Below are 26,675 nucleotides of genomic sequence, written 5' to 3'. Positions count from 1 at the left end.
TGTGGGGGGGTGGGATTTGACTTTGCAGTTCTGAGTTTTGTTCTTTTCTGAATGTATTCTCACTATCGATTTCTATGATGTAATTTGTAGCCACATAAAAGTTTATATAAAGCCAGAAGCTTTTCCAATACTGGAGGACTTGGGTGAGTTTCCTGGTCTTCATTGGTCAGTATGAATAAAAGAAAAAGGTCCAAGGAAGGAAAACTGATTGGACGGCTGGTATAAGGAATGAAAGCTGGCCTATATTATTCTGACAAATAAGCTACTGTAGCTTAATCTTCTGGAGCAATGAAAGCTGGTTCTCATGGAGAAGTATCAGACTATAAGTGTAATTTGGCCAACAAAATGCATTGCATTTCATTGAATGTATTTTACCAAGCGTTTAAAAAAAAAAAAAAAAAAAAACTCTTTCATCACCTTCCCTTTTCTCCCTGTCCAGGTGCTGATATTTGCTGAAGATGAGTACTGGGGGCGGGGACACCCCGGAGCCCCCCAGAGGGGGAGAGTCTCAGAAGAGGAAGGACTGTCAGTCAGACCTCCTGGGACCCAGGTGAAAACCCTCATCCACAACTCAAAGCCTCTAGCATGTCACTGTACCATCACTGCTCGTTTCAGCATGAGTCATTACTTTAAAACATACCTGAGTGAGTGGAGAAGCGAGATATTGTTTCATAATACTGTTTCAGAATGCGCAGAAGTAAAGAAATGTTCTCTCAAGAAACCAGACAATGACAAGAAAACAGAAAACAACAAACACAAAATCAGTTGCTGCTGTGGCAGACCCTCCAGCTGACTCCCCCACGCTGCACCTCAACTTCAAAAGTGCCGCATTTCTCACATATATAAGTTTTCTTTGAGGTGGAAAACAATAACCACAAGGGAGGTCATAGTCTCAGTGGCCAAAGAGAGGAGGACATCATCAAAAAGAAAAACACCGACAGTACTGTACAGCTCATGACTTCCAGAGCAGGCTGGAATAATCTATTCTGTTGTTGAGTAAATGTTCTTCCACCAACAGGAGGGTGGGACAATATAGCCAGAAGAACACGATGGACAGGTTTTAGCGTTTTAATCCAGCATAGATAGGCATAAACTAGCCACACCTGCAGCCTCGTTCTTACCAGTTACGGTGCTTCTTCACACCCACAGTAGATCTTCCAAAGTACACAAGATCCATCCGTCTTTTCATCCTGCTTTGCCCGACTTCGGGTTGCAGGGGGCTGGAGCCGGTCCCAGGTTACGATGGGAGAACGTCAGAGAGTTCACCAGTCCATCACAGTGCAAACACAGACGATCAAACACACTCGCGTTCACACAGACAGGAAATTTAGAAGCACTAATTGGCCTCAAGCACATGTTTTTGGACTGCGGGACAATATTCATGCAGGCACATAGAGAACGGGTAAAGTCCACAGCGAAACGCACTCAAACTGAAGATGCTTTCACTTTTATTCTCAAATGGTTGAGAACATATTTTGCATCTCTCAGAAGAGAATAGTCATGAAGACACTTCAGCGGTCAATAGAGTTTTTGCTTTGTGGACATATTCATTTTATGTCTTTTTTTTCCCTCCTTCCTGCTGTGCAGCCCGAAGAGGAGTACTGAGAGAAGGAACCGGGAGCAGGAGAACAAATACATCGAGGAGCTGGCAGAGCTCATCTTTGCCAACATCAACGACATGGATGACCTCAACGTCAAGCCAGACAAATGTGCCATTTTGAAAGAGACTGTGAAGCAGATCAGGCAGATCAAGGAGCAGGGTGAGGCTCTGTTTTTGTTTGCTTATTCCATCCGTCTTCTATACCACTTTATCTATCTCAGGGGTCACTGGAGCTGATTCCAGCTGACTTTGAGCAAAGGGCAGGGTACACATCTGACAGGTCACCAGTCCATCATACAGAGACTTATTGATATATTTATTGACAAATGCCTCTTGTTGAGATGATAGCAGAGTATGCGGGGAAAACCTTGACACACACAGGGAGAACATGCGAACTCCACATATCGAGGTCCCAAAACCCGGACTCCAACCAGGAAGATTCCCACTGTGAAGTAACGGTGCTAACCACTACTCCACTTTGCCGCCTACCATGCATCACATGCAAACATAACTCTTTTTTTTAACCCCTCACAGTCCAGTTTTAAATGAAGGCTTTGATACTCCCACATAAATGACAGGACTATTAAACTATATTACTTGTTTAAAAAAATGGTTTGAAAGTTGTAAACAAAAGCGCAAGTAACTTCAAACATATTTTTATGGACTGTAACTGCATAATCAAAGGGAGTCTATTTGTGCTTTCACATAATGAAATTGCCCGAGGAGAGCATGATTGCTGTTGGAAGTTATGAATCTTTAAAAAAAAAAAAAAAAAAGTATTGTCTTTGTCAAAGAAATTGCTGCCATCACATAGATTAAGTGATGGGTGGGATGTTTTTCAGTTCAGATAGTTTTGTTCCTTATGGAAAGTTGCGTGTGTGCATGCCACCCCGAATTTACCCTGTGAGCTGTAAGAAATCAGATTTTAACGGTCTCTCTGGCTCTCTGGCCAATCATGGACATATTATGACTGTTATGGCCGGGGTGCGATTTGTGAACAAAGCAGAGAGATGTTTTCAACAGTGGGATTGGGGGTGGGAGGGTTGATGGGTTGTAAAAAAAATAAATAAAAAGAAAGAAAAGGAAATCAGATAAAAGTGCAGTCAGTTGATAATGCGGTCATTATACGGTCACATGTGGCCCTTTGGCTGTCCGTTACCGGCTCGCGGAGGGTTAATGAGAAACTAATTTTATTCTTATTAACATTATAATCCATGCAACACAACAGTTTTGCTTTTATTTGAAAGTGGCAGCTTGGAAGTGTTTTGTTAGTTTTTTCTTGGAAGATTACACTTTGAATCACCATGTTCTAATCCACAGGTGTGGAACACATTTTTAGTCACTGGCCGCATACATACAGCCTGATTACATCTTGAGTGGGCTGGACATGTAAAATAGTGCGACAATAACCTTTAAATTTAGATTTAAAAATTTTTCTTTGTTGTGATGAAAACGTCTGCATTTTCACAAGACCAAACAATTACTACCAAAGATGACTACAATCTCAACATAAAGCCAATTTTAAAGATACCTTCTGGTGCAAAATACAGTGAAAATACTGCTCCGATAGCTGTTGCATTATGGGTGTTTTTACACACTCACCCTGACAGCATGGCTTTGGGGCTAATTCTAGTTTACTATCTTTTATGGCGGCATCACCGAAATCTCAGCTCGGGTCTCGGTGTTGTTGTTGTGTTCGCTACTCTTGAGAAATTTGTGTAAAACAAACAAGTGTTTTATTTGAAATGTTTACAATTTGCATGATTTGGCTGCAGGACTGGAGCCTCTTGTGTTTGACACCCCTGGTGTAAATAAAGACTGTACTGACAGCGGGTACAACACCAACCAGCATGATGGAAATGGATGGAGGGAAATGGACGGAGCAGTCCTAAATCTCCTTATTTTTTGCTCTTTCCTTTTCCTTTATCTCTCAATCCTCTTTTCTTTCATCTGTCCTTTTACTTTTTCTCCTCTCACCTGGTATTTTTTCATTGCTCCTCTTTACACCCTCTTGTAATCCTATCCACCGTCCATCACTTCTCTCACTGTTATCTTCCCCTCCTTTCATTCATCCATCCTCCACAACTTACTTTCCTTCTCCTGTCTCTTCCCCTTCTCTTCATCTGTCTGTTTCTCTCTCCTCTTTTTTGTTTTTTGTTTTTCTTTGTTCACACGCACAGCCAGTGAGTGTCCGTGTGTCATAGCGCTGTTTTTGTATGAACACAACAGCTGAATAAGCACACACACACACACACACAGACACAGACTCGCACAGATAATACACAAGTCACACAGCTGCCTGCTCAACTTCAGAGACCCACTTGTGTTTAACTGATGAGGGGAACTTCACCCGAAGCCCAAAAGCGACATTTGGAGGGGAATGTAAACGTTCTCATGAGACATGAGATTGTGTGTGTGTGTGTGTGTGTGTGTGTGTGTGTGTGTGTGTGTGTGTGTGTGTGTGTGTGTGTGTGTGTGTGTGTGTGTGTGTGTGTGTGTGTGTGTGTGTGTGTGTGTGTGTGTGTGTGTGTGTGTGTGGTGGTCAAACAGCGTCAGGTGACACAGTGCGCCCCACACCTCACATTTACAGTAATTACAGGGTCCATTTATGGAGCAGACGATGAGTGTTTGCATGTGCCTGGTGTGCAGTTTACTGTACACTCAGTGGTCTGTTACTACCTGTTTGCATTTGTTGTTCAGTCTGTGGTCAGGATACCAAAGCACTGGTCAAACAGTGACAGACTAGGAGTTAAATAGTACTCACACATCGAGGCATGACCAAGCTAGATAAATAAAGACTTTTAATGTTTCATTTAAAGCAAAGGACCTGCGGATAATTAGATGGAAGTGAGTTAATGTGTTAATGTTACTTTAGCTGGACATTGGTCACTTCATTGAGTCTTCACACAATCATTTATTTTCCCCACACTTTGTAGTTATGTGTGGAATAAAAAAAAAATAAAAAAATAAATCTATTCTGATACCAACATTTGCTTTGCTGAGTGTCCAAATGGTGTGAAACTCTGGGATCTCTTCTGTCTATTTTAAAAGATGGATTTAATAAGGCTGCGTTCACACTTGCGGTGTGGTTCCTCGGTGTGAACAAGAGCAGTGAAGGAGACGTTGCAGTTTTGGCACAGGCCGCATTGACCATGAGGAGTAAACAGATGGCAGAACATTCGTTATTTCTCAATAAAGACGTGCGCTATGGGCTGAATGTGCTTAGAAAAACTTCAAAGAAATTCTGCTGCAAGAAGCCTGTGGTTATAACACCTTTAGCATCTTGCATCTGGTCCATTAATACACCTTAGGTAAGTAAATAAAGACCTGCTCCTCAAGGGGTCACGACCCACATGTTGGGTACACGCCAGTGTTTGACTGGCTTTGTTTAAACTTACTCAGACGAGTTGCTCTAAATGAGAGACCGCACCACAGTTTGTTTTCACCTCATCAAACCTACCATGTGTTAACACACCCTGAGTGTATTCACAGAACGACTCGGGTCTTCATGACATCAGCAGCTGACATTTAGTTTTTTTCCTCCCACACCGGTTGGCTGATTCAGAAGATTTCTCATTACTCCAAACTGCTGGTCTCAAGGTATTTGCTCCTCCTTGTTCGCTGAGAGCAACTGATTGTTATTCAGAGGTAATGAGCTGTCCTCATGTCAATACTGCAGACTGCTCAATATACAGTACCGTGCCGTTAATAAAGAACTTCCAGTGTCTGCTTAGAGTGTCTTCGCTGTGCTGTTTACCTTGATAAATGGTCATTGTGAAGTCAAAGGATTCATCCACAGTCGGCCTATCAATAACCCGGTTTATTGCAATTCCCACTCTGAACCTGCGCACTGAAACTGATCAAGTGAAATACAGTGCATCATATTTATTGATCTCAAAAAGATTGCGACTTTATTATCCTTCGACCTCCACTTCAGCCACTCGAGGCCCTACAGTGACAGAGTTTAAGGGCTGATGACTCTGTACAGCTCTGGTCCCACTACTGGAATGTCAGCTATGTGGCCTAATGGGGCCATGGGAGGCTTAACAGTCCGGTGGTACAGCCAGAGAGGAGAGTTCAGGCTGCACTTTTAATATGACTATAAAAGTGTAGAATATACTCCACATTATGTTGCTTTAACTGTAGTCTGTGTCATCCCGGCCACTTAAACCTACACACCATCTTGACAGTGGAAGACTTTGGCTTCGAGTCTGTATATAAGCATAAGGTGAACGGTATAGTAAGCCAAGGACTTGCCAAAGAATGCAATCTGTGATAGGTCCTCGTGTACATAAAAACACAAAGTCTAGGAGTGTGTGTGTGTGTGTGTGTCTGAGGGCTCCATCGTGACAAAAACAACACTGTCAGTGTTTTCAGCGAAGGGAAAATACCCATGAAAAAGGAGTTAGCAAAAGCTTCATTCTGACATGATATTTTTCTGCGAAAACAAGCAAATTTAGTGGCAAGCATACAGGGAACAAATTCATCTGATAACAAGCTTTCCTCTTGATGTCGGGTTTAACTTTTGACATGCCATTTTAGCACATCATCAATGAGTCATGCATTCACTAAATTCCTTTGAGTATACTGTGAAGTATTCTTTTTTTTATTCTCGTGTTTATGATGGAAGATGAATGCATGCACAGAAGTAAAGTAGTAAACATAAAATTCATCCAAACATCTTGAATGCTGCTTCACCAACTTAGGGTTTGGAGCCTCTCTTGAGCGAAAGCAGTCCATGAGAGGAGAAACGCAAACATCACACACACACACACACACACATTCACATGCTGAAAATTTTGAGTGATCAACTAAGCTCAATCGCATGTTTTTGGGCTCTGTGAATACCGGGATAAAACCCCCACAAATGAACAAGAAAAACATGTAAAGTCCTTTCAAAAAGGCCCACGGGCCATTGGGATAACCACCACACCTCTGCGTGACCTGCAAAAACAAACCAGTCTCCAACTGCCTTTTTTCTTTTCTTTTTTTTGTCCTGTGCGTTCCAGAAAAGGCTCCGGTGGCTGATGCAGAGGAGGTGCAGAAGGCCGACGTGTCGTCCACTGGGCAGGGGGTCATTGACAAAGATGCACTTGGACCCATGATGCTGGAGGTAAAGGAAAAAAAGGACAAAGCGTTGACTATTGCAACCGACGCATGTGACTTGTAACATTGTCAAAGCTTGCTTGAAAGGAAGGTAAAAAGTGTTGCGGGGTCAAATTGAGTCTCGTCACTGTAATGTTCTGCACTGTGGGGATTACCACGGGAGCGCTTCACGTGCCCCGGATGACGTCCTCTACACTGATAAAAGAAATGTGTTCGCAGCAGAGCTGCGCCGGTTTCGTGGCTGTTGTCTGGCTGCTCCACATTTAGTGCATCTTTCTGCTGTTGCGCTCCACAGTGACGCCAGGAGATAACAGCTCCTCTGACTAGTGACAATACCGTCATCATGCCTGTTTAGTGTGTGTGTGTGTGTGTGTGTGTGTGTGTGTGTGTGTGTGTGTGTGTGTGTGTGTGTGTGTGTGTGTGTGTGTGTGTGTGTGTGTGAGAAAGCACGGGTGTCTGATGACGTATAACATGGGACCCAACGAGGTATAAATACCTTTGTGAAAAGCCAGATTAAAAAAGGAGGGGAGGAGTCTAACCACACATACAGTCGCGCTATATATAGTGGTCACCAGCAGCAGCAGCAGCAGCAGTGGCTGAGGTGTCTGCTTGGACTTTGAAAGATAAACATCATGGGAGCCAAAGCCCTTTCCATTTTACCGTGTTCCATTCCACGTTTGGATAATAAGCTGGCAGACGTACAGGAGGAGGCTCGTGCAGTCGTGGGCAGGCTGAAGGACAAATCATAGTCTGTATATTTAGGAGGAAACTGCTGAGTAGACAGAAATGAAGAGTCTGAGGGGCGAAAAACACATGCAAATCGCATACAGTGGGCATTGTAGATGTTCGGCTGGACATTGAATCGTAGCACAAAGCACATTTTTGTGACGTGGTTCAATTATTCACATTTATCTTTTGAGGCTTTTACTTTAAATCACACAGATTAATTGTAGAAGGAACAGGCGTTTTAAGTTTTATGATCCACACAGATGTCAAGAAATTCTCCAGGACTTATTGTCCTCCGATGTCAATCATACTTTGAAATACACGTCTACTAATTAAAAGCTGAGTGCTAGAACTTGTAAAACTGTATCTGTATCTATCTCATTCCACCTAAGTGCACGTCATAGCACCACAGGAGATCCTTCATTCCAGTGGCAATAAGACTCTATAACTCCTCCTTGTATATAGTGTGTGTTGTGTTGCTTGTTTAGCTCACTCTGCTCTGTTACACCATCACTGCTGAGCATAACTTTGTATATATGCGCAGTTAAATGAATATCACTTATTTAACTTTACTTAAGCTATCCGTTTCGTCTGTGTAGAGCTATGTCAAAGAACTTCCCCAAGGGATTAATAAAGTGATTCTGATAGATTCTGATAATCAGTAATTAAACCCAAACTGGGAGAGTGGCAACTACTACTGTTCTTATTTTCTCACCTTTGTCCCACTTTTCTCCATTTTCCCACTTTGCACTCCTCTCCCTCCTGTCTCCCCTCCCATCGTCTCTCTCCACCCCCGTCTCAGGCCCTGGACGGCTTCTTCTTCGTGGTCAACATGGAGGGCAACATCGTGTTTGTGTCGGAGAACGTCAGCCAGTATTTGCGTTACCAGCAGGAGGAGCTGATGAACACCAGCGTCTACAGCGTGCTGCACGTCGGAGACCACACCGAGTTCATCAAGAACCTGCTGCCCAAGAGCCTTGGTACGAAGCTCTGTAAGATGACAGGAAAGCTCAGAAGTTGCCTGGAAAAGTCGTGAGCGTCAAGTACATTTTGCTCAAGGCTCTTTTTCAAACGACCATGAATACGAGGCAGAAACGGATCACCTCAGTCAACCTGTACACAGCACGAGTTCTGTGTCAAACCAGTATGGTTAGTCAGCCGAGCAAATAGGTTACGATAATGCAAACATAGCTTTGGCATACTTGTGTCTTTTTAAATGATCGCGGATACCTTTCAGAAGGCCTATTGAGTACAAACGTATTAAGTAACGACTGAGAAAACACCATCAGTTCCATTGAACTTTTTATAGGGATGCACTTTTTTTCTTCAAGTGGAAACAAAAATGAATAGCATTGAGCTATTATTGATATAAACTGGTGAATTCAATACATTCTGGAGCTTTACTGTGCATAAGTGTAGCCATTTAATGCTTTTACTGTAACTCTACATCGTTCTAATAAAAGAAGCCAGTTTGAAGAATGTGAAAAAGAGAAGGGGTAGACTCACTTGTAGATATATAAAATACAAAGTCCTCAGAAAACAAATGCTTCATTAAAGTGAGTGGAGATGAACTGGACCCTCTAACCTTAAGGTAAGAAGACAGCCAGCTCCGTCCCTCCGTCACGTCCGTTTATCCACCCATGTGTGTGACATCCCATATTTAAGCCTAATAATTAGTCTCCAGCTACTTCACCCAAACTGTTGATGTTATTTGTTAGTGTGAGCAGTGTGTCAGCACAAGATGCTATTAGGGCCCAGTATATGACTTTTAATAACAAATGTATGTCATCAAACAACGTTGCACGATATAGTGGATATATTGCATCCTAATGGGATTTTCTGATAATTGGACATTAATACAAGTCGATGTGAATCAGGTTTCATTAAATACTTTACATTAAAATGTAACTCGTGAAAATGGGGCAGGGCTGCTGTTCCTCAAATATGCATATAATATTTATTTAAGTTGTTGGCATTGCCTCGTCACAGCTTAAGTATGCCTGGTTCAAATCCAGGCTAAGGAGTGGATCTCACGTCCTTATTTTTGTTGTTTCGTTTTCTCTTCCAGTCAATCACCGAAGCAGCGACTCCTCCAACAGGAACAGCCACACCTTCAACTGTCGTATGTTGGTGAACCCTCACGCTGACGGTGAAGCCCGGCTGGTCTCCGACCAGCAGGATGCCACGCAGCAGAAGTATGAGACCATGCAGTGTTTCGCTGTCTCTGAACCAAAGTCCATCAAAGAAGAGGGCGAAGGTATTGACTCCAACTTTCTATTAAAACTAATTCTCTCACCTCACCGTTGTAGTTTATCAGTTTTGTATTAAGGGTGAATCCATTTTCTATTTTGTTCGTTTTCAGATTCATACATCTCAGTGCCTTTTACCTGATTTGAGTAAAACTTCACTCCTGTGTGTATTTTTTTTCAACCATTGTGTTTTCTTTCCAAAGCTCTCCATCTGTGTCCTGACTTTTTGTCACGTTCCCGTCACTCTCTTCATCCCTGCTCTCTCAATCTCTTGTGTCCTGTCCTCCTTCCGTCGCCACTCCTCTCCACTTCTCCCTCCCCTCCACCGGGAGAGCCTAATTAGTGTGTGGCACTTTGTCATCTTCCCATCTAATCTAATCACACACACATGCACGCTGGGGAAAAGAATCTGTCTGGTGCTCTAATTTTAGACGTCTGACAACCAGATATTGTGCCCGTGTCTCCTCTGACAGTTTGGGGGGGGGGGGGTTGGTTGGTGGACACGCAGAACGTGGCTATAGTTAAGGTTGATGAGTGGATTGAGAGCGGTCTTGACGTGGACGTCACGGTTGTCCTGTTTGTTTTCAGCGCTGAGGTGAAGCAGTGGGTGTGCGTGATGTTAAAGGTCCAAACTGTTTTTATACAGATCCAAAACAAGAGATGGAAAGTGAACTCACATTTAGGTATAAACACAGAAATGAAGGGACAAAACTCAGTCGTTGTGGATTGTGGCCCTACTTACACATTCATGGCCCATCGCATGCACGTACATGATGTACCCATGAAGATTGTTTTTTTTTTTTTTTTTTTGTAACCCACCTTTGTTTAAACACATAGATTTTCAGTCCTGCCTCATCTGTGTGGCGAGACGAGTCCCGGTCAAAGAGAGGCCCGTGATGCCCACGTATGAGAGCTTCACCACGCGGCAGGACCTTCAAGGTACGTCTGCGGGGGGGGGGGGGGGGGGGGTATTTTTCTCCTGATGTGTCAAATCTGGAGGAAAGGGGGCTGCCATTGAGTAGAAATTTCCAATTAAAATGTGAAGGTTTTTATGATGCTTTTTAAACAGAATTTCATAACTTTGGTGCATAAAATAGTTTCTTCACCAGATTATGTTTTATTACAGAACTTTTCAAGAGAAGAATCGGATTATCTTAAAGTTCAATTGTGAAATATTCCTATAAACAGTCAGAAATGTACGATGGTGCGATTTATAGACAAATAATTTAAAAACGGTGTAAAGCAGGCAGTCAATGCAAGGATTCTAAACGTAGGTTCTGAGAGAGAAAAAAGGCAGTTTTAGGTTTTATTTGTCCACCTTTGTCGCTCCACACTCAAACATGTTGTGCCCTCTCAGGTAAAATCACGTCTCTGGATACGAGCCTGCTGCGGGCGTCCATGAAGCCGGGCTGGGAGGACCTGGTTCGACGCTGCATTCAGAGGTTCCACCTGCAGAATGACGGGGAGATGTCCTTCGCCAAGAAACACCAGCAAGATGGTGATCCATAACTTTCCCTCACTGTGTTTTGAATAGCAGCGCTGGAACAGATTCCGTTTTTATATTGTGGACAGGTTGTAAACTTAGTGCTCAAATGCTTCACCAGCATCAGTTTTCTTTTTTTCACTCTATTTCAGTGAAGTTCATCACAGCCCGAATGTGCTTTGAAAGTGAATTTACACCTTTAACAATTCCACGTTCTGCTCATTCATTTCAGTTTCATTAATTCATATGCTGTAATCACAATGAAGAAATAATTTTTAAATTAAGAGTATTTTCTACCTCTGTTGTCCTTCCAGTGTTGAGGAACGGCCACGCACTCAGCCCTCTTTACAGATTCTCCCTGGCGGATGGCACTGCCGTCTCAGCTCACACTAAGAGTAAACTGGTTCGATCTCCAGCCACCAACGAACCGCAGCTCTACATGTCCCTGCACATCCTGCAGAGGTACTGGCATATGCCTTTATTTTAATCTTTTTTTTTCGAAGAAAATTCTGTTTGAGTTGGAGAACACAATCTATTATGTGTACAGATTGTGACATTTAAAAAAAAAAAAAAAAAAAAAGCTTCTCAAATATTACGCTCCTCCAGTTTTATCACAATAGGAGACATGTGAGTTGCTGTAGGGTGTTTGAGCCGATTCAAGTTCACAATGGGAAAAATTCCATGTTCGCCCAGGAAAAGCTGAAAGTCCATCACACGGTTAACGCAAAGAGACAGACAGCCACACTCATTCACAACTACAGTCTCTTCAAATACAGCAAATATGAATGTTTTTGGACTGTGGCATCCAGAGAAAACCCACACACATTCAGGGAGAAGAAGAAAACATGGTCATGAGCCCGAAGCATACTCGAACAAGGCATCTGCTCATGGTGAAGCTCCATAACTTTATCATAACAGAGATCAGAGGTGACAAATGCTTTTGCTCTGAATCATCAGACCGGTCCTGTAACTGTCATTTAAGCGGCGTTACTCAGGAAACATTTTCATTATTATAATTTTTTTATGACATGCTAACACATTTTCCATGCTTTGTCCTCTTCGCCCGTGCATTTATCTCATTCTCTCGCATCGCGTTGGTGGTTTCCCTGCCGATTTGGACAAAGAGTGGGCACTGTAATGCAGATTGGGAACAAAGGCCCTTTTATTCCGAACTGTCGCCATATGTATCGGCCAAAACTGACACAAGCACTACCAGCCCGTCCAGTCTACAGTATCTCCATCCCTCCCTCTCAGCACAGGGCAGGACTGCGACTCAGCATCCAGCCGGCCGTTGATATGACCGTTCAGAGTAAGGATTTGGACAGCAGTCAGAAAACAATGCCAGGACTGTTACCCAGGGCATTCGGGGATCAATGGCGAGAACTTGGCCTTTTTACTTCCACAAGTTTCACATTCAAAATTATCGCTCCAGCATTTAGCACAATGAGAGCTTTGTGTGTGGGGCTGCAGTCAAGCCGTGTTTAAAATGTCTCTCTGTTACCGCTTCAGGCCTTCTCACAACTTGGTTTTCTTACTTGTGTATACTCTTAAAAAGACAATTTCTACCTGTATAACTTTATGACAGTTGGAGCAGTCCATTGTTTTCTTTAAATAGATTTAAAACGATATACAAAACTGTAAATGGAGGCTCACAGAAATGAATCTGAACATCAACGAGGTGTGTGTTTAGTGAAGTCATATAGAAATAAAATAAACAAATTCACAAATACAAATAATAAAACAACCTTGAATAGGAGTAATACGAGTATGAAAAAGAAAAAAGAAACTTAGTCCAACCAAGATTCTCAAATTATTGAAATAAAAAGTACCATTACAGATTATAAAGAATGACATTCATATAAATATCACCATAGTATAAATATACAAAAAAAATATCAGATACAAATATCTGTAAACTGAAGTCCATTTGGAATATATAAATATACAGATTTAGTAATATTATCATATAATAAATGACACAAAGTTTCATATAATTATGTATAAACAAGTTAATGCATATAAAACTAATAAAATAGTGAATTACATGCAGTTTCCTATGTGAAAAGGACATGAACACAATTATACACACAACTATAAATACAAACACACACATATACCATCTTGTCAGGTAAAGCACTCTTTTCCTTGTAAAAAAAAATGTTTTCAACTTGCTAGTATGTCATTTTAGCACCATAGTCAACCCTCTGGTTTCTATACAGAATCTATAAATATATTTCTTCTTTTGTTCAGGGAAAACATCAGTGGCATAGCAGCAGACACACCCGGTGCCCAGAGCACAGCCAAACCAATGACCCCTGCCAGTGTGAGTGGACCCTCCCCGTCCCCGGACGCCAGCGTCACCAGCAACACCCAACACTCCACAGCGGCCTCCAGCACCCCCGGACGCATTTACAGTGCTGTATCAGGACGGGCACCCACGCCTCAGGGAAACTGCCACTCACTCAAGCTGGGGAGCCCCTCGGCCCTGGGGAGCCCGAGCGTCACCTCCGGGGCCCAGGGTGCCATGTTGTCCCCCCGTCATCGCCAGAGCCCCAACCCGGGGGCGAGCAGCAGCAGCTGTAGTAGCCCTCACGTCCCCCAGCATCCCCCCGGCTCTTTCTCCCCCGCAGCCGGCCTCCACTCGCCAGCATCTGTGTGCAGCAGCACAGGAAACAGCCAAGGCTTCAACTCCCTTAGTGCGCTGCAGGCTCTCAGCCAAGGCCACAGGGTTTCCCAGGGGCTCTCGGAGGGACAGCATCCTGAGTCGCCCGACAGAAAACCTGTTCACCTCCAAAGCCCTCTTCACAGCACCAACGCCGGAAGCCAACAGGCCAAGAACAATCCCAGACTCGAGGCTGACTTGTTTGGTTCGTTCACGGAGGAGCAGGACCAGGAGGGCGAGCAGGCAGAGGGCAAAGACGGGGACAGCTTTGGAGGAAGCGGGAGCCCGGGTGACCTGGGTGACCTGGGTGACGCACCAAACCGCCTTCTGAACGCCAAAGGCCACACCAAGCTGCTCCAGCTCCTCACCACCAAGCTAGAACCCACCGATCCCTGCTCACCGCCGGGGCCCCTGGAGGATGACCAGAACTGCAAGGACCAGCTGGGTGGGATGGGCAGTGCGGGGGGGACGGGACACAACAACCATTCCACCTCATTAAAGGAGAAACACAAAATCCTCCACAGGTTGCTGCAGAACAGCACATCGCCTGTAGAGCTGGCCAAGCTGACGGCTGAGGCAACGGGCAAAGACCCCATCGGCCCGGAGTCGTCGTCAGCCGACAGCATGGCGGCTCTGGGAGAACTCTGCTCAAAACAGGAGCCGGGGAGCCCCAAGAAGAAGGACAATGCATTGCTTCGCTATCTTCTGGACAGGGATGATAACAGCATTCTGGATAAAGCCATCAAGATGGAGCCTGGTGACGGATTGAAGCTGTCCAGCGTGAAGACGGAGAAACCGGATGCAGGTTTCAATATGGCCGAACAGGTCAGTAATCAAACTGCTAAGCGGTGGGGTGGTGGTGTCCACTTTTTTAACATGAGGGTTACATGATTTACGTGTTGAGATTTTTATATTTATTTGCTTTTCGACTATTTAGTAAACAACAGTTTGAGTAAAAAGTCATCATGCATCTGAATTCCAAAGGATGCAGCTACTTCTAAAGCAAGAACAACGCTAGTTTAGATACTGATGGCACAGATGCAGCTACTTGCATCACAGCTCGGAAGAAATTAAATATAAATTCTGAAAACTGAAGCCAGTAGAAATACATTTTGAGCATCATTTTAATTTAGCTGGGAAGATATTTGTCTAAAGCAGGGATGTTAAACTCATTTTAGTTCATGGGCCACATTCAGCCCATTTTCATCTTTGAGTGATGTCGGTAAAATTGTGTCATAATAACCTTTAAATTTAAACTTTAAAGTTTTGTTTTTTGTTTTTTTCTTGTGGTGCATGATGAAAATGTCTATATTCATACAAAACAAAATAATTTCCACCGAAAATGGCCACAATTTCAACATAACACCAATTTTAATGAAAAATGCAGTGAAATGCCCCAAAAAACATGTTTTTACAAACTCACTCTGACAGGATGACTTTGTGGCAAATGCTTGTTTTCCAGCTTTCATGGCAGCATCGCCGATATCTCAGCTCGGGCCTCAGTGTTATGCTGTGTCTGCTACTCTTAAGAAATTTGTTTAAAAAAAAAAAAAAAGGTTTGTTTGAACATTTTTACCATTTGCTTGGTAGTTTGTCATCCCTAATTGGAGCCTCTTGCGGGCCAATTTTGGCCCACGGGCCTTATGTTTGACAACCCTGGTGTAAAGCCGCCAAGCTCGTTGTAATTCTGTGACTTCTGTGACTCCCAAGAAAACATTCAAATCAATTCATGTAAGAATCATATTTATATTAGTAACTTATGTTTCTCTGGGACTCCATGTCAACTTTGGCCTCTTAATGTCTGTGGCAGAAAAAGTTGAAACATAGACCTCAGCAGTCAATTTTATAGTGTTTACCTGCCATGGTGCCATGGTATGTCATTTTAAAAACATGAAAGTAGTTAACACATGTTCTTACAAGGACAATCGAAGCTAACCAAAAATCAATATTTATTCATAACACAAGCTCTCAGCATCCACATGGTTGTTGGAAGTGGATTGTGCAGAAGAAGAGAGAGATGTGGCTGCATCGGGTACATATAGAAAACCATTTTTAATGTCGTAGAGGAGAGCTCAGAGGTCAGATAAAGATCTGGTGAAGGAGCAGAGGGGAAGAGGAGGAGGAGGAGGACCTCATAACTGGGAGAAACAGACTGATCAATAGAAGAGCATCACAGAGGACAAGAAGAATCATGAGGAGGGTGAAGAAGAGGAGGATAAAAAAGCAGCAAAGAGGAGGGAGGGATTTATCTGGACACGGTGCAGGGATTGAAACTGTGTAATATCTAACAGGTTTATTTGCCGGGTGAAGGGTCTTTGAGGATTCCAGCGGACCATCTGAGGCATCTGTAGCTGGTGATATCTCTGTGCTTTACAGTTAAGAGTAACAGGACAAACAGTCGCCGGTTCATTGTTGCCATGAAAAGTGCAGGTGCAGGAAGGAGCCGAGCGAAGGTGGTGGGGGAGTTAAGGCTCCGACTAACTGCTGCGCCTCCGGGGCAGAAAGGCTGCTGCCGGAGAGAACGGAAGTGGTTACAGGGTCCGATCCATAAAGGCTCCGCTGTGTTGTTGTTGTTGACAAAGTCAAAGCTTTGTTTACCCAGGAAGGTGCTTGTCGTACAGATGTGATGGAAATGTTTCTTTCACGAGAAGAACTGTTTAACATCTCGACCCATTTAAGTACAACTCAAGCAGATCTCAAATGAGGAGACTTGTATTAAAAATATTTTTACACAATACGAACCCACCATACTAAACTTAAGATACTCCCAACAACATGGAGGAGGAGGGACAAATGTAATAAGGTAAACGACAAAGGGTTATCTGCATTTCCTATAAAAACTTAAGTCATTTGTTCATTTTATATCAGTGACGGACACATGCTGTACGTGGATCCAGAACTAAACCATCCCAACATGAGAAGATCACGGCATGATGAGCTCGTTTCCTCATAGCAAACACTAAAGTTAGCCACTGAAATAACAACAAGACTGTTGACTTAGAAAATATACAATACGTTGGATTATTGTGATGGGTTTTACGAGAAAGGAGCTCAGCAGCAGCTTTAAAATAAGATGAGATAAGAAACGTCTTTATTAGTCCCCACTAGCGAGAAATTGCAGTACAGTGGACAGTCACACAGAGATGCCGCAAAGAACAAGAGAATATTAAAAAATAAAAATAAACACACACATATGAGCAGTATATACAGTGCCATGCTCAGCCACTTGAAATGTACACATTATGTGTGGACTACTAGGAGCAGAAAAAAAAAGAAAGACACAAAATCATTTAAAATGGCAGCAGGAATTTTGCTGTTTGATAAAAGTTTAATTGAAGTTTGATTACAAACTGGACCAGGAGTGCGATGACGAGATATTGCAGCTCGAAATATATTTATCCAAAAGAAAGCAGCCGAAATTAACAATCCTACTAACAACAGCCCTGCAACTGCACATTGTAGTGAGACTCCGCCACAATGTCTCTGAGTCCCCCTCACAGATTTTGAGCCACGGTCAAAGACATTTTCCCAAATGTCTCTTTCGTTGAAGGTCACCAAAATCTATTTTTTCACCTTAACACAAAGATAAACCGATCAGTTCGTGATGGCTGAACCTCAAAGTCACCGTCACCTGGCAAGTCCCCTGAAACACCTCGGTGGAGATCCTTAAGGTGTGACGCACGTCGCCTCTCGCAGTCCACGGTGACGTAGTTCCAGCCGCAATTCCAAAAAAGATTGGGACGGTTCGCTAAATGTCAGTCGCTGTGACCTTGTGTCACGACCCCGCTCAATCTCCACCGCACGTCGACGTTTGATTTCCGGCTCACGAGGTTAAACCAGGTCAAACTAATGTTCATTACTGCAAAAAAGTACTAAAAATAAACACAAGGGGCAGAGTCTTTATGAGTGTAATCATGAATTCATGATCGTGTGCTGTGTATCTGGGTTACAATGCCTGTGGTAGCATATGACTGTGGACTAATATACAGTGTGTCTGTGTGTACGTGCAACAGCAAGACTTTCTATGTGTATTATAGTAGGGCAAACCTAATTTAAACGTAAATAAACCTACAGTATGTGAAGCCAAGTAATCATTTCATGGCTGAATTTAAAAAACAAACTGCAGTTTGTTAATCTGTGGACGCGTGCCGAGTGCGGAGTTCCCATTTTATAGCTCGTCTTTTGTGTGTGTGTATCCGCTGTGTTTTCACCTCTGTCTGTGTGTCGTACTGTACATCACACATGACCTCCTTACTGTGTCACAGTTTATTTTTAGCTCCGCCTCTATTCATCAGCCAAAGGAAACAATTTTTCAGTGCTGCGTGTGTGTGTGTGTGTGTGTGTGTGTGTGTGTGTGTGTGTGTGTGCGTGCGCGCTTTGGTTTAACTTGCACTGTATTACTTGACTGTGGTGTTTCGTTCTAGTGAAGCTGTCATCAGATATCTCAGTCGGTGTTTACGCTTGCTTTTGTTTCACCACGTGTATTTATTTCAGTCCGTCGTTGAACGACCAGAAACATTCGTGTTTTCTAATATATTTAACTTTTAAGAAGGAAGAGCTGCAGGAAATCAGATGTCATATCTGACACTGTATTGTATTTTTAATCATCGTTGCTGAGTCTCTTTAAAAACCCAAATCTTTAAAAGCCGAAACATCACCAAATAATTAATCTTTCCTCGCTGTTAAAATAAAAAGTGCTCTCAAAAGACAATTTTTATAGTTATCAAGCTTTTAATCAACCAGGGAATCCCGTCTTGGATCGAAGATCAGCAGAATGAGTAGCGGAGTCAATAAAGTCTCGGCCAAATAAAACACTTTTAGAGATAATATTTAACATGATCACGTTGTGAAAGTCGACTTAACTTGGACAAGTGATCGTATTTGGTCACTGCCTAGTGCTCCAATTTGTGAATTTACAGTCACAGAATCCAAAAGTAAATACTCGTGCAGAACACTGAGTTGCTTGTTCAGCATTTATGGAATTTGGGGATAAGAATATTAAAAAACATGAAGCCTTCAACATACAGTACATGTTGTATTTTTTGCTCTTTTTTATATATTTTTTTTACAGCATATTTAATTTTGATTTTTTTGTACATTATCCATCACATTCTATGTATGTATGGTTTGTCATCTTTTTTTTTTTTTTTTTTCACACTGACATAAATTTTACTTACATCCAGAAATATCCTTCAACGTGACATTGTAGGAAAACTGCACAGGAGCGGCAGAAAAATAGAAAAAAATGTGTTAAAAGAAGGATGAGCAAAGACCAAAATCCTTAAAATACAGGTATGCACTAAGAGTTATCAGAAAGGAAAGAGGAGAGCACAATGATGGCTGTAAATCCTACTGCAGGGTAAACGTGGTCATTTTTAATAATGATTATGCAAAGAAGTAGAATAGTCATCGTAATGCAGAAGTCGCATAGTGACAATTCTAGGACCAAGTACTGAAATAAATGACCATAATAATACAAATTGGATAATATCGCTTTATTATGTCTTCTTGCATTATCAAAAATATCCAAACAGTTCCTGAACATCCAGTGGTATCCAGTGAAGAAAATGCATTTATATTTCTTTTTATTCATGTTTTTAACATCAGTTGAGCTCAAAACACCAACGGTAAACTTTACGCTCCAGTTACAAGCCACTTCCTGATCATAGAGCAATTTCTGTATATTTTCTGCTACAAGGTCATTTTTGTCTCATACAATATATACAGTAGCTGTCACATTTCAGAGGCAATGAATTTTATTAGTTACAATTTTTTACTGTCCAAAACGTGCTTCACCTTGTTTACCACTGCATTGACTCTTTAATTTGTACATTCTTTATATAAAGACTTTACCAGTCCGTCATCCATTGTTATGCCCAGAACTGAAATTACATCAACTATTTTGACTCTTTCTGGTTCCAGATTCATGTGAATATCAAGTCTATAAATACCAAAATGTGTTTTATTCAGGGATCATAATGCTGGTTAAAATGTATTTGTGTCGGAAAAGGTGAAAAAGATAAGCTGCCTCCAACTTTTTCATTTGCGTTTTTTTGAAATGTTTATTCTCCAAACAGAAAGAGAAAAATCCTGCTTTGCATCCACTTTTGTTTACGAAGCAAATGACCAAAGTGTAATTTTCATACACGTTACTCTTTGTGTGAGAGATCTTGCTCTGTGTGTCGATATTTTATATTTCAATTGAATGGAATATCTGCTTTTAACCCTGAGAGTCAGAAAACTGGAAATCCAATCTTTTTTTTTTTTATGTATATATATTAAATCTTTTAATCCTGTTCTTTGTCCTAAACTCAGTCCAGTGAGCTGGAGGACCTGCTGAAGGACTTGCAAAGTGGCGGCCAGCAGCAGCAGCAGCAGCAGCAGCAGCAGCAGCAGCAGCAGCAGCAACAACAGCAGCAGCAGCACTTCTCCGGTCACCCAGCCTCCAGAGGTGCAGCCTCGTCGTCCACCTCTCCCTCGGTGACGCCCAGCTCCTCTGTGGACAAACAGACAATCATCAGTGACATCCTGCAGATGGCCGACAGCGGCAGCCGCAGCCCACCGAGTCAGCACAGGGGCTTCCCCTCCATCGGCCCCGCAGGTACGCTTACATTAGGTTTCTACGCAGGTTTGAATCTTTGAATAACTCCTGGAACATGAAGGATATTGTGTGAATTGTTGTCTACAGCAGGTTTTAGTGGTGTCAGATCAGGCCAGCCGGGTCAAGGCGCTCCGCCCGTCAGGAGCATGTCTCTGGATGGCAGCATTGGGCCGATCGCCGGCCGGCCCTACCCTCCTCAGCACCGGAGCAGCGGACCCTACTCCTTACTGCAGCAGCAGCAGCAAGGCATGATGGGAGCTCACACAGGCATGGCCAACCAGCCCACAATGGCCAACACCGGTGAGGCAAAGCAACAGAGACCTCTCAGTAATAAAATCACCAAAAGGCACACATGACAAGTGTTTTGTACTGAGTGCACCTCAGACACCCAATAAGAGGCTCATAAGAGGGAAAAATACGACTAGGTGGATTTTTTTCCTTTCCTTTTTTTAAAAGTAAAAACAAAGTGTTTAAAAAATTAAAGGATAAAGATGAAATTTCGATTTTTTTTTTTCCAACAATTTTTTTTTTCCTCAGCACATTTTCTATTGATTTTTATTTTATATTTTGGATTATTTTTGTCATTTTCTTGTCAATAAATGTTGATTTCACTACAGCACAAATTTATTTTAATGATGCTGTAATATTTTGACAATTTTTTTCAACATTTCGACTTAATTCCCAACATGAACATCATTTATGTCTTTTTGATTTATTTTATTTATCTATCTATCTATCTATCTATCTATCTATCTATCTATCTATCTATCTATCTATCTATCTATCTATCTATCTATCTATCTATCTATCTATCTATCTATCTATCTATCTATCTATCTATGTATCTATCTATCTATTTTTGCTCTGGTCACAACTTTTCAAGTTTTTCCCTATTTGCATGTCAACTCATTATTTTTCTCTTAACACTTTGAATTTATTCTCATCACGTCAAGCATTTCCTCAAATCCAGCAAATATCAACTCAACTGTGATTGTATTGTAGGTTTTATATGTCTTGGTACTGAAATATATATATTTTTGTCTCTCTCCAAACCAGCCATGCGTGGTTCCATGCAGCAAGGTTGGGGTCCCCAGGGGCCGCTCGGGAGCACCGCAGGGCCCATGATGGGGCAAGGGGTCGGCCCCGGTCGCATGGTGCCCGGCATGAACGCTTCCCTCCACACGCGGGGCAGCGGCCACCCTGGATCCAGAGCCATGGTCAACATGCAGATGATGGGCAGTGGTGAGAAGAGATAGAGCTGATGCAGAAATCAGACGTCATCAGATCACAGACTCTGATCATGTTTTGTGAATTTCCCTTTAGAGATGGAAATGGCAACCCCGCCCTACCCTCACCAGCAAGCTCCGCCCAATCAGACTGCTCCATGGCCCGACCGGATGATGATGGATCATTACGGAAACCAAAGCCGGTACAGCGTCCAGCTCCATTCAAGGGTGAAGGAGGAGCCGTCAGGTGGGCAGTGGTTGGACAGTAACGCCACGTTGCCCTCCAGGCCACCGTACGGCGTCCCCCAGGACGACGGGCTGGGGTGCTGCGGCCCCGGGCCCGAGGGGCCGCCCGATGAGGGAGCCCTGCTCAACCAGCTGTGCTCGGTGCTCAAAGACTACGAGGGTCTGGAGGAAATCGACAAGATGCTGGGAATCCCCACGTTGGCTGGACAGGTGATCATCAGTCTGCTGGCCTGCTGAAGATATGAAATCTCTTTAATAATTGTCCAGATTTTTTAAATATTTTGATTTATGAGTGGAAAGGGAAATCAAATGACCATAACAGTAAAATGTGATTGAAATTATCATGTTAAATAATGTTAAAAAAAAAAATACAAACTGTTCCTCCCCCCGTCACCATGCAGGGGCCTCTGTCGGACCAGGACCAGTACATGGGCTCCTCGGACCCCACAGCTGGCATGAAGCCCCCCCTCTACAGTCAACACTACGGGGGCCAGCCGGGTTATGGCGGCATGGCTCCCGACGGCACTTACCACGGCCACTCGATGGGGGGTCACATGGGCCCTCAGAGGATGGCTCCTGTTGGCTACCCTCCAATGATGAGGATGCCCGGTGGCCCGGGGCCCAGGCCGGCTGGTATGAGGCCCGGGGGGCCGAACCCCATCATCCCCACGCAGCCCAACAACCTGAGGCTCCAACTGCAGCACAGACTTCAGGCCCAGCTGGTAGGTGACGGGAATCGTCTCCCTCTCTTCTCCCTACAGGTCAAGGGAAAATATTCAGATCTCCCCCTGGTGGCCACTTGCAGTATATTATATTTACGCTTCCATCTCCACATTATGAGTTAAAGTATGATTGTACTTCAAATAAATGTTTATATAAATTCAATTTGGGCCAGGTATTATCTCACCGTGAGGCACGCTAACAACTGCTATATACTATATCATCTGTCTTTATATAGTGTTGATGCGCAATCCTAAAATATATCTTACAAACTACAGCTTCAACATCTTCCTGGTTTTACTAATGGTAAACTAATGTTTAGCTAAAGAATTCTAGCAACAGAATTTCAAGATTGTTATCACAAGGGAGCCAAAACCATCAATAACTTTGCAGAAACAGTAAAAAAAAAAAAAAAAAGGTTTTAAGAAAATCACATTTTCCTTTCATTTCTGCTGTGTCATGGTTCTTCACGGTTATAACTGTAAACCTATCATTTATGAGAATGGACTGGAGCTTGTAAACGTCTCTGTTTGAATGAAATTCATATTATATTTACAACTTTTGTTGCTCTTTGATCTCATGTCCACTGTTTTTATAACAGAGTAAGATCATGAATTTGTTTCCTCTTCCCTGTTTGAAGAACGTCACACAAACATGATGAAACTTAAGGCTTTTTAGAAATAATGTGGAGAAGTCGCTCTAATCATTAGACGCACAAATAGAAGAGTATTTCTTTACTCAAGTGTAACGTCTGGTAAAAAGAGATATCTTTTAAAATCATTATTATCATTACAAGAGGAGCAGCAGAGGCGACAGGCAGACCGACTCGGTTCAATGAGTTTAAGGAGCCGAAAGGAACAAGCATGCTTTAGATTTCAGGCTTCATCAGTAGTTCCAGTGAACACACACACACACACACACACACACACACACACACACACACACACACACACACACACACACACACACACACACACACACACACACACACACACACACACACACACACACACACACACACACACGCTCCAAGATAATTGCGCCGACTGTACTTTATGTGGCTGGCTTTGAACACACTAGACCATCTCTTCATAGTGACCACTGTGTTCCCTTTCTGTCCTCTTGTTCAATAAATTGTATTCACATCCACATATCTTGTGTGCTGGTCCAGACTGCCACCTGGTGGGGAAAAAAAGGGATGAATTTAGCCCCTAAACTAGCTGTAATTAACAGTTCATCCTATGTGAAGCACGACTTTTGCACTTCTGCCTTTAGTGGAGAAACTGTGCGAAAAGTCACACTCACAGATAATTAAAAGTTTCCAAAGCTAAATTAGTCATTTTGAAGGTTTGGAGTCTGAAATAAACACTTTGCATGAAGGGGTTTACTTCAAAATGTGGGCAAATAGTTTATTTATTAGTAATAATTCAAAATAACAAAATTAAAATATCATCCATAGGAAAGGAATTCACCTTTATTTACCCAGGAAAATGTAATTGTTAATATGTTTCGGTGCTTGTTTGGACTGGCATGAACGCACAAATAGTTTCATTATAGTTATCACAGCATAACTACTCATCTAATTTGAATCTTAACCCTGGATTTAGATCTTTTTTTTTCTTGTTTTTAGCAAAGAATCAATTAAGTTTGTCCTTTTTCATATTTCTAGTTTCTTCATAATCCCATTCTTATATATTTAAACGTATTCCAGCAGCTTTAATCACAGCTATGACTGCCTTCTGCTGTCTCATCTGTAGAACCGTCAGCCTATGGTGAACCAGATGGGTGGAGTGTCCAATATGAATCTACCTCTAAGGTCGAATGTACCAAACCAGGTCAGTTTGGGTTTTCTTGTTCGGTCGCACGATGACTCACCTCTCATTACGTTTGGAGAAAATTCCCAGCATCCATTGTGGCTTGAAACGGACCTCTGTTGTGAGTCGCTGACCTGTGTGTGCCCTCCTCCGCCCCTGCAGGGAACCCTCAACGCCCAGATGCTGGCCCAGCGTCAGCGCGAGTACCTCAGCAACCACCTCCGTCAGCGGCAGCAGCAGCACGTGCAGCGGGCCATGATGATGCGCGCTCAGGGCATCAACATGCCGCCCAGCATGCCCAGCGGGGGCGCCGCGCCCACGCCGATGCCCATGGGCGGCACCAACCCGCGGCTACCCCAGGGCAACCCGCAGCAGTTCCCCTACCCGGCCTCCAGCTACGGTACAGGCCTCCCCTCTCCTCCTCTCCATCCAGGCTCCTCCAGCCCCTTCTCCTCCTCCCCTCTGTCACCCAGCCATCACCTGGCTAGCCAGGGCATGATGGGAAATGTAGGCGGGCAGTACGGCGGGATAATGAGCCCTCCGGCTCCGCACGGTGCCTTCCAGTTCGGCAGTTCAGGTATATGATGAGGGCACGCCGGCGACGCCTCCGTGGTTTGTGTGTGCTTCATGGGACGTGCTGTCTCTTTCTTCTGGTCTGGTGGTCACCGTCACTTCCTTCTGTCTGTGGTTGGACGTTGCATGATTAAATTGTTGCACTGGGTTTGTTTAATTGTGTAAATCAACTCTGGTGCAGGGAAATCTTCTACATTTACACTCAAATCGAACAGATTAAATCTGATGTGGACTCTCGAATGAACCAATCGGTAAATGGATTGATTGATTGATATTTATTCTGGATATGTTGGTGGCAGTGAAGCAAAAGAGTCAAGAAAATTAGTCAAAATTCAGTAGTTAAACATTCCTTTACAAATTCCTTTAAAATGCAGATAAACGGGTTGAAAGTCAGAATTCACAATGTTATCCAATTCAAAAAGAGCATAAAGCAGATTTTTCCACCGGATCTATCATTTTAGGACCTTTTGATTAGTCTGTGTTAATTACTAGGTTACATCAAAGAAATGTGAGGAACTTATTACAGTTTTTTTCCAACATTCGATCTTATGCAAGTGAGTTGTAGCGCCATCATTTCCCATGTCTGATTTAGTTAGAATTTTTTCATTTTATTGTACTTCAATGGTTTAACTGCCATTAGATAAATTTAGGTTTTGGCCCGAATATAGAAATTACCCTGATTATAAGATGACCTCCTCTTAAATTATGAAAACATGAATTTAATTGATGAAAATAAAGATAATAAATTGAATGAGTTCATGGAAATAAATCTAATCTAATAGTTGGACCACTACAGTACTTAGTTTTCGTGTGTTTTCGTGCCTCTCCTCATGAGTATTTGCCCTCCTGTAGGAATGAGCCAGCAGCAGCAGCACCAGGATCCGGGGTCCTGCTACCCGTGTGGAGCCACCACCCCGCAGAGCCCCCTGCTGTCCCCCAGGATGGGGCAGGGTCAGAACCCCATGCTGCAGCAGAACCAAGGCCAACCTCAGCCCCAGGGTCCGAACCAGGGCGTTCCCCCCAGCTACCAGCCCAGTGCCGACCTCAACGGGTGGCCTCAGCACGCCAACATCTCCACCAGCAGCAGGTAGCAGCAGAAACAATCCCTCAGCTTTTTTTTTGTTTGTTTTTTTTTTTTTTAAATTGCAGCGCTTGTATTCTTCGTAACTTACCGTGTTTTGTCTGCCCTCAGTGTGTACTCCCAGCAGTCCCAGTCTCGGTACGCCGCACAACCCAACGGAGGAATGTACAGCGGAAACAACAACATGAACCTTGGAGTTGCCATGGCAACCAACAGTGGCAGCATGAATCCAATGTCAGGGCAGCTGAGCTCCATGGCCTCCATGAATACTGACCAGGTTGAAAAAGAATACAAACAAAATAAATTTAAAAAAAGTCTTCTTCTTCTTCTTCGTCTTCGTCTTCGTCTTCGTCTTCGTCTTCGTCTTCGTCTTCGTCTTCGTCTTCGTCGTCGTCGTCGTCGTCGTCGTCGCCGCCGCCGCCGCCGCCGCCGCCGCCGCCGCCGCCGCCTTCTTCTTCTTCTTCTTCTTCTTCTTCTTCTTCTTCTTCTTCTTCTTCTTCTTCTTCTTCTTCTTCTTCTTCTTCTTCTTCTTCTTCTTCTTCTTCTTCTTCTTCTTCTTCTTCTTCTTCTTCTTCTTCTTCTTCTTCT

General features: G+C 43.1%; 1 protein-coding gene across 1 annotated transcript in view; it reads left to right on the top strand.

The window, feature by feature from the left end:
* The window catches only part of LOC308114595 (nuclear receptor coactivator 2-like), a gene marked incomplete at its 3' end in the record, with an annotated part of 38,111 nt that extends 11,747 nt beyond the window's left edge, over positions 1 to 26,364 (top strand). The window contains exons 2-19 of the mRNA XM_080471620.1: positions 440 to 550; positions 1,588 to 1,760; positions 6,610 to 6,713; positions 8,235 to 8,412; positions 9,501 to 9,689; positions 10,519 to 10,620; positions 11,039 to 11,179; positions 11,479 to 11,626; positions 13,415 to 14,651; positions 20,142 to 20,427; positions 20,515 to 20,727; positions 21,484 to 21,669; positions 21,751 to 22,109; positions 22,301 to 22,621; positions 24,377 to 24,454; positions 24,596 to 25,010; positions 25,859 to 26,093; positions 26,199 to 26,364. Coding sequence (XP_080327746.1) covers positions 459 to 550; positions 1,588 to 1,760; positions 6,610 to 6,713; positions 8,235 to 8,412; positions 9,501 to 9,689; positions 10,519 to 10,620; positions 11,039 to 11,179; positions 11,479 to 11,626; positions 13,415 to 14,651; positions 20,142 to 20,427; positions 20,515 to 20,727; positions 21,484 to 21,669; positions 21,751 to 22,109; positions 22,301 to 22,621; positions 24,377 to 24,454; positions 24,596 to 25,010; positions 25,859 to 26,093; positions 26,199 to 26,364 — 4,623 coding nt within the window. The remainder of the gene's footprint in view (positions 1 to 439; positions 551 to 1,587; positions 1,761 to 6,609; positions 6,714 to 8,234; positions 8,413 to 9,500; positions 9,690 to 10,518; positions 10,621 to 11,038; positions 11,180 to 11,478; positions 11,627 to 13,414; positions 14,652 to 20,141; positions 20,428 to 20,514; positions 20,728 to 21,483; positions 21,670 to 21,750; positions 22,110 to 22,300; positions 22,622 to 24,376; positions 24,455 to 24,595; positions 25,011 to 25,858; positions 26,094 to 26,198) is intronic.
* Between the last annotated feature and the right edge of the window lie 311 nt (positions 26,365 to 26,675).

Source organism: Lipophrys pholis (genome assembly GCF_963383615.2).
Source record: "Lipophrys pholis genome assembly, chromosome: 1".
In the NCBI taxonomy this organism is placed as follows: Eukaryota; Metazoa; Chordata; class Actinopteri; order Blenniiformes; family Blenniidae; genus Lipophrys; species Lipophrys pholis.
Note: the sequence above shows the minus strand (reverse complement) of the source record. Positions and strands in the feature narration are given on the sequence as shown.